The 15,433-nt window shown below is 48.2% G+C and overlaps 1 protein-coding gene across 1 annotated transcript in view; it reads left to right on the top strand.

Annotated features, from left to right (window-relative positions):
• LOC119445582 (clathrin heavy chain 1) overlaps positions 1 to 15,433 on the top strand; it is a 55,081-nt gene that overhangs the window by 11,583 nt on the left and 28,065 nt on the right. Inside the window, exons 2-6 of the mRNA XM_037709853.2 lie at positions 720 to 1,646; positions 3,793 to 4,467; positions 6,861 to 7,163; positions 7,860 to 8,330; positions 14,758 to 15,135. Of these exons, the coding sequence (XP_037565781.1) occupies positions 720 to 1,646; positions 3,793 to 4,467; positions 6,861 to 7,163; positions 7,860 to 8,330; positions 14,758 to 15,135 (2,754 nt within the window). The remainder of the gene's footprint in view (positions 1 to 719; positions 1,647 to 3,792; positions 4,468 to 6,860; positions 7,164 to 7,859; positions 8,331 to 14,757; positions 15,136 to 15,433) is intronic.

Here is a 15,433-nt window from a genome sequence, read left to right as displayed (position 1 = left end):
CCAAACTTTCCGCTCATGAATTGGGATTAGTGTTTTGCACTTTGTTCTTTCTTTGGGGGCAAATATTTTGAAGCAGTGGCTTGTTACATTTCTGTGTTTTGACTTTGTGCTTTGTTTATATTCATTCAACTTGGCACTGGTTTATTGATGAGCTGCAGATGGTGTCAGCCAATCGCTAACAATCTGCTGAGCTAGAGGTTGCTGGCTTGTTCCCAGCCACGGTGGCCGCATTCCCATGGGGGGCGAAATGCAAGGCAAGAACGGTTGTGTGCCGTGCTTTGGGTGCATGTTAAAGAACCCCAGGTGGTCAAAATAAATCCGAAGCACCCCACTACGGTGTGCCTCGTTATCATATTGTGGGTTTGGTGCATAAAGTCCCAGAATTTAATTTGAGTTACGTCATCTCTGTTCATGAGGTATGCAGTATACATTCATGTTACTCGTTACTTTTTAATTACCCTGTTTAAAAAATACCATGGCATCTTCTGCCATTGGCCTGGACTTCGCAAGGTCAGATTTATTCCCTCTTCACAACTTTTGTGTTTTGCTGAATTAAGTATAAAAAGGGCAAAAGTGGTATACACAATAAAACAGCTTGAAACAGCTCTTCTGCAGCATTTGGTGCCTAAACGGCTACATTTAACGGTGCTTAAAATTGTTTTGCATGCAGTGCCATTCAACTCAGTGACACTTGGCCATTGTGCATTTGTCCTTTGCAGCTCACCAACATAGGGATCAATGCAGCCAACGTGGGTTTCAACACGCTCACCATGGAGTCGGACAAGTTCATCTGTGTCCGAGAGAAAGTTGGGGACGCCGCGCAGGTGGTCATTGTGGACATGGCCAACCCGACCAACCCCATCCGACGGCCCATCTCCGCAGACTCGGCCATCATGAACCCCGCCTCGCGAGTCATCGCCCTCAAGGCGTCGCGCACCCTGCAGATCTTCAACATTGAGATGAAGAGCAAAGTGAAGGCGCACACCATGACGGAGGACGTAGTCTTCTGGAAATGGATCAACGTCAACACCATCGCTCTGGTCACAGAGGGGGCCGTCTACCACTGGAGCATGGAGGGGGACTCTCAACCGCAGAAGATGTTTGACCGCCACTCGAGCCTCAGCGGGTGCCAGATCATCAACTACCGGACGGACGCCAAGATCCAGTGGCTACTCCTGATCGGCATCTCGGCCCAGCAGAACAGAGTGGCCGGGGCCATGCAGCTCTACTCGATGGAGCGCAAGGTGAGCCAGCCGATCGAGGGCCACGCCGCCGCCTTTGCCCAGTTCAAGCAGGAGGGCAACACAGAGGTCTCGACCCTCTTCTGCTTTGCCGTGCGCACCCCGCATGGCGGCAAGTTGCACATAATTGAGGTGGGCCAGCCCGCGGCTGGCAACCAGGCGTACCCGAAGAAGGCAGTGGACGTGTTCTTCCCGCCCGAGGCGCAGAACGACTTCCCAGTGGCGATGCAAATGAGCCCCAAGCACGACGTGGTGTTCCTCATCACGAAATACGGCTACGTGCACCTGTACGACCTGGAGACTGGCACCTGCATCTACATGAACCGCATCTCGGCCGACACTATTTTTGTTACCGCGCCCCACGAGGCCACCTCGGGCATCATCGGAGTCAACCGCAAGGGACAGGTGGGTTGCTTGCACACTTGCGATCTTCACACTTTTTTTAAGGGGTGTCTTCTTCATTTCTTGCGGCCATGTAGTGACTAACTGCATGCTACACATGCTACACATCACACTGAAAGCATTGCATTTGCGTGGATATGCAGAAACAATGCAGTGGACAGGAAAAATTCAGGAAAAACTTTGTGTAATTGGTAGGCTTGTGCGAATATTCAATATTTTTGAATTACTATTGATTATTGTGCTATTCAGTATTCACATTGGCTCGAATTTCAGTATTAGAAGTTTCCAATGTATTCAATATGTACAAATGGGAATTTCATAACAGGTATAAAATGTGTATTATCGACAAGTTTGTTTTCGGTGAACAAATAGCATCGCATGGCTCAGAGCCACGACAAGCCAAAAACGGTTCACTTAGTCGTTGACCGATTTCTGCACCTGCCCAATTATTCAAACATCTAGTGAACCAATGTGTAATGTCTACTGAAGGCGCTAATGCTGCAAGGTGTCGACTCAATTTTGTGGACATGATCTCCCGCGTTCATGATGTCGTTAAAAGAAATGGTTGCCGTACAGAAAGCACCATTCAGCCTGTCCCATGTACTCTTGCTTTTTTTGGTGAGATGGTTTCTTCGCTTCCTGTGAGCCATATGGCCTCAGTGAATAGAATCTGGCACGCCCCAGAATTCATTCGCCTCGACAACTAACTTTTGTCGCTGGCACCAGGTGAAGCAGCACCTGACAGCCAGAAGCATGGCGTTGTGTGTGGCATACTGTTGCAGGAAGTTAGCTGCTCATTGGTGACCGAGCCTGAAATAATGCTCACAGACTAGACTGGGAGCTGCAGAAGTGGTGAGCATGCCTGCAAGTTTGTGTGTGCAGAACGGGTTAAGGAGACTAACTGCCAGTGTCGTTGTGGAGTCAAGGTTGCACTTCGCAGCATGACGCTCGAAACACTCCCGCAGTCTCGACTGTGATGAAATCACAATTGCAGTACTTAAGTACAACAGTGAGCAAAAGCTTGTAAACTAATTTTGTGCTGCTGGCATTGTAAAAAAAGAAAAAATGGAACTTGTATTTATGTGTGAAAATACCTGAAAAAAAAATTCACAGACGATTACAATACTCCCTAGTGCGAAATTTGAGCGCAGCTCTACATGAATTTTTGATTGTGATATATTGAGGCATAGAATTTGAGAGAGAGACGTCGCAGAGTCGGCAGTCAATGTATATCTGATCTGTGGGTCAAGGTCAAGTGCGTCGGCTGTTATACATGACTCGTCGAAGGTTCCAGGGTAATCACTGGTGCAGCTTGGCTTCCAGAAAGTACTACACGAGTCGCATTGTGCATACAATCAGTTTACAAAACAATCGCAAACCATGACAATCGAAACAAGCGCTAACGAGACCAAACCAAACAAGCGCGAGCTTGGGCTGACATGAGCAGACGATAGTACATAACTAGTGGTTCGTCCCAGGAACGGGCCATTAAGAGCTGTGCTCTAAAACAGCACATTGAAAATAAACTGATTCCAGTGGTGGGGTCTGGCTACATCTGGCATGTGTGTCAAGGTTTTTGCGAATCCCACTATTCGCTTCAACCTCGCGTCGAACCGAAAGGATACTCGCATAAGCCTAGTAATTGGCATTAGCACCCGTAGCACTGCAATATAAGATGTGCGTATTGAAGGCCAAGGTTTGGGCTTGGCAATGTTGTACTTTAACCTAAATCAGTGTTAGATGTCAGCTTTGGTATTTGAACCTTTGCCCGCGAAAGTAGGGCTGATTGTACTGGCAATTGAGGTTCCTACACTCCAACATGGTATGTCAGGTACCCTCATTTTTGGGCTGTGCTAACGGGACATACCTTGATTGTGCATTATAGGACCGTATTATTTACTGATAATTCTCACATGGACTCTTTTACTTTTGTGAGTTGTAACACCCCAGTGCTGTAACATTGCTTCGAGTGCAGGGCATGGTGTCCGCTGGGTTATTAATTGAATGAGCACTCCAAGTGATAGCGTCGAAAGTGACGGACCGAGAAAGCAGCCCTTGGTTGCTGTCTGGCAATGCATAGAGTCGTGATCTGTTGCTCTTGGTGCTTCAACTAGTGGGAGACTCACGTTTGGCATGTGTGTGTGTGCAGGTCCTGTCAGTGAGCGTTGAAGAAGAAAACATCATCCCCTACATCACAAATGTTCTCCAGAACCCGGATCTGGCACTGCGCATGGCGGTGCGCAACAATCTGTCGGGCGCAGAGGACCTCTTTGTGGTGCGCTTCAACGCCCTGTTCAGCAGCGGCCAGTACTCGGAGGCTGCCAAGGTGGCGGCCAACGCCCCGCGGGGGGTGTTGCGCACGCCCCAGACCATCCAGCGCTTCCAGCAGGTGCCCAACCAGCCGGGCCAGACCTCGCCCCTGCTGCAGTACTTTGGCATCCTGCTGGACCAGGGCCAGCTGAACAAGTACGAGTCCCTAGAGCTGTGCCGGCCCGTGCTGCAGCAGGGCCGCAAGCAGCTGCTCGAGAAGTGGCTCAAGGACGACAAGCTCGAGTGCAGCGAAGAGCTCGGTGACCTCGTGAAGCAGGTGGACCCGACGCTGGCACTGTCCGTCTACCTGCGTGCCAACGTGCCAGCCAAGGTGATCCAGTGCTTTGCCGAGACGGGCCAGTTCCAGAAGATTGTGCTGTATGCCAAGAAGGTGGGCTACACACCCGACTACGTGCTGCTGCTGCGCCAGGTGATGCGCCTCAGCCCCGACCAGGGCACCGCCTTTGCCCAGATGCTGGTGCAGGACGAGGAACCCCTGGCCGACATCAACCAGGTGCTGTGCTGGGGCTATTAATTACCACAGTAGTAGGCGAACATTTTTCTACTCTAAAGGGGCGCGGTAAAAACGTCAGGAATGCCTTTATTCATTTCTTAATGAATTTTTTTAAATTTACTTCAAGGTCCTAAGACATGGGTTCTCAAAGTGGGTCTGGGGTTCCGCGAGCCACTGATAAATTTTCCGTGGTCCCGCGCTCGCCAATTAAGTGGCTAAAACGGCGAACAAGAGGTGTGTTCGATCCGCAGAGCTTGTAGCCACCGAAACTTCGAAAACGGGCAGTGCGCCTAAGCTTTCGCACTTGAATCTCGGAGGCCGTAACTTACCAACATGCGCATTTCTCCCGTTTGTAGATAGGGTAGGTGCCGATAGCGTGCGTACTGACGTATACGTCGGAAGAATAAAAAAATTAATGCGCGGAGCACCACAAATGCGCGCCGCGAAATAGCAAAAACAGCGCTAGCGTCCAAAAACGAAGCGGCGCAGTCCGCATTGCTAGGGTCCTCAGCGGCAATCCTACGCGATACGTGACTGACAGCAACGCCGGAATGCTTTATGCTTATTTGTGCCCTCAAAGCCCTTATTCTTGCATTAATCACCGCGCGTAACACCGCGTTGGCGGCTAGCCACGTGCTTCCATAAGTGCGTAGTCGCCATCTGTGATCGCGTCGATAGCCACCAGTTTTGTCTGCAGCGGTTGCGACAAACAGTAGTTTCGTTTTGACTTGGTGAGTGCATCGGCCGCCTGCCTTCTGAACCACAAGGAACCATAAGTCCATGATCGCATCTATAACGGCCGCGGTTTCGTCAGGATCGGTTGCGGCAAACAGTAGTTGCGCTTTGACTCAGTGCAAAAAGGTCAGATTAAGAGCATTAGCTACATCGCGATGGACGGACGATTTGTTGGCGGTCCAGCTCCCTAGCGAAAAAATAGCCGGATGTGCGTGCGGTAGTGAAAAGCGTGTCTGCAGATAAGACGCGCGCCACGGCCGCGCTGCGAAGGATGTTGCGAGGCCTTCGCCGCTGCTAGCCCTTAATCAGTCATGAGATGACAAGAATTTCAGCTTCCTCACTGCTTTTGTGCAAAATAGAAACTAGATTTGCTGATGCATTCAGTAAATAAAAGCATGTTGAAGTAGTAAGCATTCATTTATTGTTTTCTTGATACTCTGAATAATTCGACATTAGTTTAATTAGGACATTTTAATTCAGGGAGGGGGGGGGGGAGGGGTTCCTTGGCGCTTCATGGAGCTTAGCAGGGTTCCCCGGATCGAACATGCTTGAGAACCCCTGGCCTAAGATATGCATTACAGGAGCGTGGGGTGGGGGGGGGGGGGGGGGGTACGTGGCACATGGCATGTAGTACAGCCAGGACAATGCACTTCATGCAGCCTAGAAGAAAAAGCATTTTCTGCCAGGCTGCAGAATGCAAAATAAGCTCAGCATAAATAAAACGATAACAAGAATTGCAGTTTTAATGCATTTTAGTCCGCCAACACCCAGGAAGCTCATCACTGCAGTTTTTGATTGGTGTCACACTATAGTGAGGTAGTGCTTGCTCGCTCACATTTTTTTTTTTTGGAACTCGCTTGTTCTGTGTTCTGAAGTGCAATCCGATGGTCACCACTACAATGCAGTTAAGTGTGGAATTGCGGAGCTAGTCAACTGCAGGTCATCAGCAGCCCACGAATTTGGTTGAGAGCTTTGGGAGATGGGGCAAGGGGGGGGGGGGGAGAGGTTTTATTTTTTATTCATTTGCAACTTCCATGCATAAGTAAATGAACCCTGTGCTGGCACATAGTTTCTGATAAGCCACTGTTAGTTGAACCAAAATACTATCATTGAAATTAGGGCCCACATAGTTCAAATGTAATTTCCAGAAAATAATTTTCATCTCAATAGAGCATTCGAATGACAACTTTTGGCAGTTAAACCATAATGGCTTTACGATTAGGCTTAGTGGCAAAATGGCACTCGGAAATCCAACAACTCGCTCAGCCACGAGAAATGTAGCCAGTCCTGTCATTTCAAACCAATATTCGTGATGCTGACATCTAAAAACGGCCCAATGTATGGAATGGCAAGTCTGAAACGCTGGTCAGCTGCTTCTGTATCGGGGATGAATTTTTTTCACTGTGTTCCTTTGACTTTAGAAGTGGACATGAGCTTTATGGAATGTGGCTTTGCTGCATTGCACTTGCTGAAGCTCTGCCCGAGTTTGGGCAGCACAAATTTTGCAGTCAGGACTGTATCGGCAATATTATCTTTTAGTGTTGCTGTTGGATGCAGTGACAGTGACTTGTTTCCCCTGACACACTAGTCAAATGATCTGGCAGGAATGTGTGTTCAAGTTGAGTGCTTTTTTGAGCTTGCTCTTGCCCCATGTGCAGATCGTGGATGTGTTCATGGAGTCCAACCTAGTCCAGCAGTGCACGGCATTCCTGCTGGATGCCCTGAAGAACAATCGGCCCTCGGAGAGCCACCTCCAGACGCGGCTCCTGGAGATGAACCTCATGACGGCGCCGCAGGTGGCCGATGCCATCCTAGGCAACCAGATGTTCACCCACTACGACCGTGCCCATGTGGCACAACTCTGCGAGAAGGCGGGTCTGCTCCAGCGGGCCCTGGAGCACTACACCGACTTGTATGACATCAAGCGCGCCATTGTGCACACCCACCTGCTGAATGCTGAGGTGAGGTGTCAGGGGGGAGTTGTCTGTGCGATTGTTTGCAAGTTGGCCATCAGTTATTTCCTTCTTAGACTCTTGGGCATTGTGTGCAAGCTGACACACGTAGAATATCTGGAAAGAATGTAGCATAGGGTTTAATGCTGAAAGCAAAAATGATAGTGCAAGATTGTGCCAGGATGGTAATTTGGGAGGGAATCAAGCAGAGAAAAAGTGCAGTGGGAAAGGGAAAGAGTGTGCAAGTTTAGGCAAGATGGTTCGTTGATTATCCCCAGAACTGGAATGGCTTGTGCTTGGTGCAGGAAACCATTCTGGAATGCTATTTCAGCAGATTATTGCATACAGGAAGAATGAGGTGTCTTGCAGATGTCTGGGTGATAATGCATACTATGGGATGACCGTGGTTTGAACAGGAAGATCGGGGTTGTTTTAACAGGTGCACACTTGTAATCTTGCTCCTTCCTATCTCCTAGGTGTCAATTGTTTCTTTTTTTTTTTTGAGCTTGGTAAAAACTGGAATGAAGGGTGGGATATCATTATTTAGATTTCTTTGTACCACAACTGTATGCAGTGTGGATGTAATGTTTGATTGTACAAATTTAGGGGAGCCTCACAGTGTGCAGCTTTTTATAGCTTTACCTGCAGTGTGTGAATGGCTGTATCCTGCACTGGCTGACTCAGTGTCATGTGTTGTGTGTGCAGTGGCTGGTGAACTACTTTGGCTCGCTGTCGGTGGAGGACTCCCTGGAGTGCCTGCGGGCCATGCTGACGCACAACCTGCGGCAGAACTTGCAGATCTGCGTGCAGGTGGCCACCAAGTACCACGAGCAGCTGACTACCACGGCGCTCATCGACCTGTTCGAGTCGTTCAAGAGCTACGAGGGCCTCTTCTACTTCCTGGGCTCCATAGTCAACTTCAGCCAGGACCCAGAGGTTCACTTCAAGTACATCCAGGCCGCCTGCAAGACTGGCCAGATCAAGGAGGTAGAGCGCATCTGCCGCGAGAGCAACTGCTACAATGCCGAGCGGGTCAAGAACTTCCTCAAGGAGGCCAAGCTCACCGACCAGCTGCCGCTGATCATTGTGTGCGACCGCTTCGACTTTGTCCACGACCTCGTCCTCTACCTGTACCGGAACTCCCTGCAGAAGTACATCGAGATCTACGTCCAAAAGGTGCGTCAACAGATTCGTTTTGGACTCTTACTTATAGTTTCACAAGGTGACTGGACGATGCAAGCTTGTATAGTAGGGTCTCTATTTTGCAATGCAACCGAAACCTGGCCAAGTTGGTACTGGTTCTTCGTTAAGCTGGAACATGTGCTCATGACAATCGCAACTACATTTATTGGTCTGAGGATTTTAGCCCTTTATGGAAGAGGGCTGCCTGTATGCAACCAATCAGAAAAATATTAATTTTTTTTCTTGCAGAGTTTTAGTTTGGTTGCGGGAGTGTCTGGCTGAATTTCTTCGGCTACCACCACTGATGACAGGCAGCATCAGTCATTTGTTGTTTTAGAGCAATAATAGAGGACGAGGAAGATTTTCGTCATGCGACTCTCTTTGCGCGAATTTGAGTGCACGGTTAGAGGAGAAAGACCGATGCAAGATTTCCTGCTGCAGTAATAGCGCACAGTTGATGTAGGGGAAAGGCACTGTACACGCCACTTTCACAATCGATGAGGACTGTCTGTACACGTTCCTCACGAAGCCATAGGTGGCTTGGGGTGAACCTCACTTTCATTCTACCTGATATGTTGCTCAGAGGCAACAAACGTATTGCTGAAAAAGCTTCTGCTAAATAGTTGTTTTCGTTGGATATCTTTGTTGTCAGTGTGGTCTGCACATTTCATTGAAAAATAACATTCCCTTAAGGTACAGTCGAACCTGGAAATATCGAATCCGAAGGGGTTTCCAAAAAGTTCTATTATTTAGGTAATTCGATATATAAAATATCAATTTCAACAAATTTTCTATGGGATTTTGCTGCTGTTACACACAATACAGTAGAACCCCGCTGATACGCCGAGAAACAGGAAAAATTCAGAAATGAGAGTAGTGGTGAACTGCACACATTTTTTAATTCTTACGCTTTAAAAAAAGTCAGTTTTGCCTGAAAGCCGAAGCATCGATTGCTATAGCAAAGTAGTAGACAGCTTCATCGTTACAATAGTAGTTTTATCTTCCTTGTAAACTTGTAAACATTCGCTTATTAACTTCAGTGGAATCTCGTTGATACAATCTTCACGGGAACCGGAATTAAGGCATACCATCCGAAAACCGTATCATCGAACGTATTATCCAACCAAATCGTATTATTGGGAAAAGAAAAAAAACGTATCATCCCGAAAAACATTTTATGCATAATCGTATCAATGAGGTTCCACTGTAAATTAACAAGCATGGTGTCTGCGCACACAGGCAAACATGAACACATCTTTGATGAGCGCGGACACTCGCTGTCAAAATGCTGGCGTGAGGAAGCGCGGCTGCAGCAGCGAGCGATGTGACCTTTGTGCTGTCTATCGCTTCAATGCAAACTGAGCACCGAGAACACACAGCATGCACAAAGCTACGAGCAACTAACGCACTTACACTGCCTAGACTCGGCCCCCAACGCAGATCGCTTTCAAGATGCCAGAGTACAATGCCGCCCCCTATCCCTCCCCCCTCAGTGCCTCCAGCGCGACGGAAGATGCGCTTCCTCGCCGCTTTTCTTTGTTACACGTGCGTGATTTAACCGTGGTCGTCAGCTCCCCACGCAGGCTTTCACTCGCACATACAGCGTGCGGTGCGCGGCGATGGCATTATCGCCCTTTCACTTTATACGGAACAGCTATGCACCAAAACCAATTTTAGGGCCTCAACGCATCATGGACACCATCTTTTGATGGCAAATATGGATCTCAAAGGCCATGCTTTTGCTGGCGGAAACCCAAAATGCGTCATAGGTGTCGCCCCCCCAGCACTTTGGGCGGCCAATCCCCTCGTGAAGCCGCCAAGCAAGCGACATGAAAAGTCAACATGCCCGCTCGAGCTGACGCGGGGTGGCAGTTTGCTATGCATGATGTGGGAATGGTCCCTTAGTAGTGATGGAACAGTGGGGTTACCAATGCATTGGGTCCTATGGAAGCTATGTCGGGGCCAGCGGAAAACGATTTAACAGCCAGGAGAACGCAGCACTTGGGAACCCAACAGCAGGGTTCTAGTCAATTTGTGGGTTCGATACATCCAGGTTCATTTGTATATTTATCTTTCTTGAAATGGTTATATAATTACAAATACTTAGACCAAAATTTAAGTGTGCACGCCTTAAGATATGTGGTATAATTGAACCTCATTCATACATTCTAAAAAAAGAATATTGTTAGATAACAATTTGCCATTGTAATTATGACTTTCAGTGCTGTTCTGCTCTGTCCTTGATCTAAGCTTGTGTGGATCGAGGAAGGTTGGCTCGAGATTACTAGTAGAGAGAAAAGAATCATGGCAGAACCAACCTTGGATTGATAGCGTAAGCGAGAGCTTGCGCATTGCAACGATACGCTGTGAAATTTTCATTTATGCACATGTCCGTCAGCCACAGTGGTGGCGCGCTTGCAGTGAAAGCAGTTTTCATTCAGCATTCAAACGTGTTCAGTCGCAAGACACGATGTGCTTGACCTTGTGGAGAAGCACCGTAGTACAAGATGTGCAGTGAATTTAGCCGACGAATGCATCCCAGAATTTCTTCCTTCATCAGGTAGAACATGCACGTACTCACTTTTTGTAGGTTTAATTGTTCGTTTGCGATGTGCCTAGTGCACCAAGCTTGTCATGCGCTAGCTTGCACGAGTTTATAGCACTTTTTCAGGTATGTGTTAGTTGGTCCTATTTTTCGAGCATTGAGCTTCTTAGTGGGCCTACGTTCGAAAGGGACCATGGGACATTTTTATTCATTTATAGTGGCAACTAGAGATATCTAGTGTCTAAAGTTGGCCATAAATGGCTAGAAATATATAAACCGCTTGTGGGGGACAAGAGCCAAAGAAAGCTATTGTTGAAAAAGAGGACAGGGAGGGAGGCACGCTGTCAGTCATGACAACGTGCCATGTCAGTTTCTTCTTAATGGAAGAAACTCCTCCCAAGAGCCAGTAAACCTTTGTGGTGGTACATTGCGTGTTTTTCTCGCAGATTCAGAACAGAACTTGTACTTATTTTGTAAGTAAAGAATTGTTTTTAATATTTAGCACTTTAACAAAAATATTTTTTGCACATTGTAATAAGGTAAATCTTTGTAGCGTATTGTACCAAACTGTGCAGTGGTGTGTTCCTGTCCTCTGCTCGAGCATCTTCTTTTGCTGCTGGCCAGTAATGCTTGCACGTAAAAGATCACATGTAAAGAATTTCTGTTAATGTTTTAATTAGAGGTGTGCGAATATCAATTTTTGAATACAAATCAAATAGAATACGAATACTTAGCTTTGAATATTGAATCTAATATGCACATGCATTAACAAGTTGAGTTAATTTATTTTCTTGGAACATTGCAATTGCATTGTCAATGCTAAAAAGCTGGACTAGTAAGCCATTATACTAAGATGTGTATTTGGCTCATGTTAACTTGGTAAATTTAGTAATTCCCACTAGCTGTGCTTGCCAGCCTGCGCCTTATTATATCACATCAAATGCCCGTAAACTCGGAGGCATCTGACCCTGTGCCAATCGCACTTGCTGGCAAGCAAAAAGTTCAGAATTTGGGGTGGTGTTGCAAAAAATAAAAGAAAAAATTAGAGGACGCGCTTAGCCTTTAAGAGTGGAACGCGATAGCGTTATCGGGCCTAGTTCGCATCGCATTTTTGTTTCAGTGAACTTCACTGCAACACAGAATGTGCGAAAGCCAGCTTACAAAGACCAAGCTTACACCGATCCCCTTAAAGTCGGCTTCACCTTTAAACAGAAATGCATTGCTGGGAAGACATTTTTCCAGGAGCAATATAAGTCGTCTTATATTAAAATGTGAAGGCCCTAGCACTTTATTTTATTGTTTTTATAATTGTTTGCGATTGTCCCGACGCGCGCGGGTCCAAAACACATTACGCAGGCGAAGTCCCAATTTGACCTGCCGAGGATGCGAGCGCCATCTGGATTAGAGCACTGCACGGGCTTGGGCTTGCCCGAAAGCCTGGGCCGGGCCGGGTAGAGCAGTTTTCTCACGGGCTCGGGCCGGGCTCGGGCCGAGCTCGGGCACGGCGTGTGCTTTTGTCCCGGGCCCGGGCCGGGCTCCGGCTTTCTGGTGGTGCGCATGTAACGTGCAGCGAGTTATTGTCGGGCGTCTCAACTCTGAAAAACATGTATTTTTCGGTCTCGGGTCGGGTTTGGGCCGGTTTCGAGCCGGGCTCGGGCCGGGCTCGGGCCTAAGATAAAGGGGTGGTGGGTCGGGCCGGGTGGGTAACGTAGATTATTTCCGGGCCCAGGCCGGGCCCGGGTCTCGTCATAAACGTTTTGATCGGGCTCGGGCGGGCCACCCAATGTAAAAACGGGCCCGGGCCGGGCCCCGGGCCGCAAAAATCGGCCCGTGCAGTGCTCTAATCTTGATATCACTTTTGCAAGTAAATTACCCGTGCGCACCGGGTTGGGATGGTAAAAATGCTGAGAAAGGGGTTTGTGTTTGAGTTTCCTCTTAACAGAATTGTTTTCTCATTCATTCAAATTACAATCCGACGCCACCATGTCTGTAGGTTGTGGTTAAGTCGTACTTTACCATTTTTCTGATGGATTTCACTGCGAGAAATTTAATTTTTGTTCACCAAAACCCTGCACCACGTGGAGGGCCTGCGCGGTCGGGGTGGTTGAGGATGATTTTTTCTGCCACGGACGCCTACATCTACGCCGACGCCGGTTTTTCTGCGACACGGGGCCCTTAATGCTAGCGCGTTATAAGTGTGCCCTCGCAAGCCCGCAAACCCTTGCCCCTTGTAGTCTGGCTTTCCCGCTAAGTTTAGATGCTTAGTGGCTAAGTGTGCTTTACAGACGAAATTTCGCTAGCAGCATGAAATCATCGCGAAATTCAGCACGAAATCGCCCGTATATTCTTGGAAGCAAATGCTGAGAACCGTGTTTTCTCCCGCACAGACAGCAATATATTCAATTTGATTTGAATATTCTTACCCAACCGAATATCCGAACATCTTCGAATATCTATTTCGAATCTAATACGAATGTCACAAATATAATATTCGATAATATTCAAACTTTTTGAATATTCGCACACCCCTAGTTTGAATGCATTAGCATTAGAGAGCTCATGCTAACAAAACCCGGTCTGTCGGCTTGTGCATGGCAAAAGAGGGGAGAAGAATGGAGAGTAGAGGAGGCCATTGCAGGTGGAAGTGGAGGAGGTACCTGACGTCATGAGAAAGTGTGCCACGATGAGGGGAGCACAGGTGCCGCCATGCGGCTGGAGGAAAGAGGAAGCGCACGTTGTACATCATCCGCCTCGGACCAGTGGGAGCGCCGCGCCACCTTGCGCATAGGCAATGAAAGGGCAGAGAAGGCAGTGCACAGTACGCAAATGGATTTCACACTCGGGCAAGTCTGGAGACGTGTCGTGTGTTCAGATAGTTGCATTAGTGGCTGCGTTTGTGTTCTGTGCGCTGTATAGTTAAAGGTAACGATGGATTCCACGCCTTCGATGAGCGGTATAAGTGATTCTGTACAAAAGCGTTGACAAAAAAATGCCAAGGCTATGCGACAAGGAGTCTAAAACATCTCGTATATATTTATATATGCCCTATATGTTTGATCGCACTTTCGACCACAGTTAAATGGAGTGCTTATCGGAGCTAGCACCTGTACCTAACTTGATGTCTGTTAGCTGAACATAAGTCTCTCACCAGGCCGCATTGCAAATTTCAGTTATGCAGTGGAAGTTGTAGGGTGCCATCTAGGGAGGAGTGTTTTACCTCAAGAATTTTTTTAATGGGTTCATTATTAGAGGCCAGCAAAGAAATTGAAATGTCACATTGCTACGCTGTCAGGAGACAAACTTCATGACCAACATAAACACTCTCCTTCTGCCTTGACTAGCGTCTACAAGTGACTCTTTCCTGCCTTCTCCCATGCTGGAGCCGAGGGATCGGGGCACGGTTACGTTGTGAGGCTCGGCTCAATTTTTTCCTCCTCTTCCTCTTTTTTCCGCATGGGGCACTCCCAGTGGCGATATTGCATTTTCTGCATTGGACAATCCACCGAGGTCACATGCCATAATCTGACTTTACAGGCAGTACAGTGCATCTTGCTTAGAGGAATTTGTGCATGTGACCCTGATTCTCTGGCTGGAAACGGGGCTCCCTCAAAAAGAAAGGTGCATGGGCATCTGTTTTGACATTTTGCTTGTTCTTGCGCCGTGCAGCTGCTTATTACTTTGCAGACATGATTGCCACTGTGTTATCTATGTGCCGCACTTGTCTGTTTGCAATGCCCAAACCTGGTGAGGAGCCTTTTAAATTCTTCTTCGGTGATTGCCAGAATGATTCCCGAGCATGGAACATGCGTGTTGCATTGAACTTGACATCTGGTAGCGTGTAATGTGTTCAGCACCTGCTGCCTTTTGGAATTGCAGGTGAACCCTTCGCGCCTGCCCGTGGTGGTGGGCGGTCTGCTGGACGTGGATTGTGCCGAGGAGGTGATCAAGAACCTGATCCTGGTGGTGCGTGGCCAGTTCTCCACCGACGAGCTGGTTGCCGAGGTGGAGAAGCGCAACCGGCTCAAGCTGCTGCTGCCCTGGCTCGAGGGGCGGCTCCACGAGGGCTGCCAGGAACCGGCCACCCACAATGCGCTGGCCAAGATCTACATTGACTCCAACAACAACCCCGAGCGGTTCCTGCGTGAGAACCCTTTCTACGACAGCACTGTTGTGGGCCGATACTGCGAGAAGCGCGACCCCCATCTGGCCTGCATCGCCTACGAGCGGGGACAGTGTGACCGAGAGCTCGTCCAGGTACGTCTAGCCGGGATGTGGGTGCGCGGTCGCAGGTCCGATTTCTGGAGTGGGGGCGGAATGCAAGGATGCTCATGTCCTTACGTTTAGATGCGCATTAAAGAAACCGATGATCAAAATAATCTGGGAGCTCTCCACTGTGGTGTCCCCTGTTGCTCTAATGTTGCTTTGTCTACAAGCCCATGTAAAGTCCATCTGTATTTTGCACAAGCCAACACCAGCAACAGTGTCCTTCTGCACATTGAACTTGCTCTGAGGTTGGCGCAGTTGCACATCTTTATTCCTTTTTCTCGATGTG

Source organism: Dermacentor silvarum, chromosome 3 (assembly GCF_013339745.2).
Source record: "Dermacentor silvarum isolate Dsil-2018 chromosome 3, BIME_Dsil_1.4, whole genome shotgun sequence".
NCBI lineage: Eukaryota > Metazoa > Arthropoda > Arachnida > Ixodida > Ixodidae > Dermacentor > Dermacentor silvarum.
This window is presented reverse-complemented; position numbering and strand designations above follow the sequence as displayed.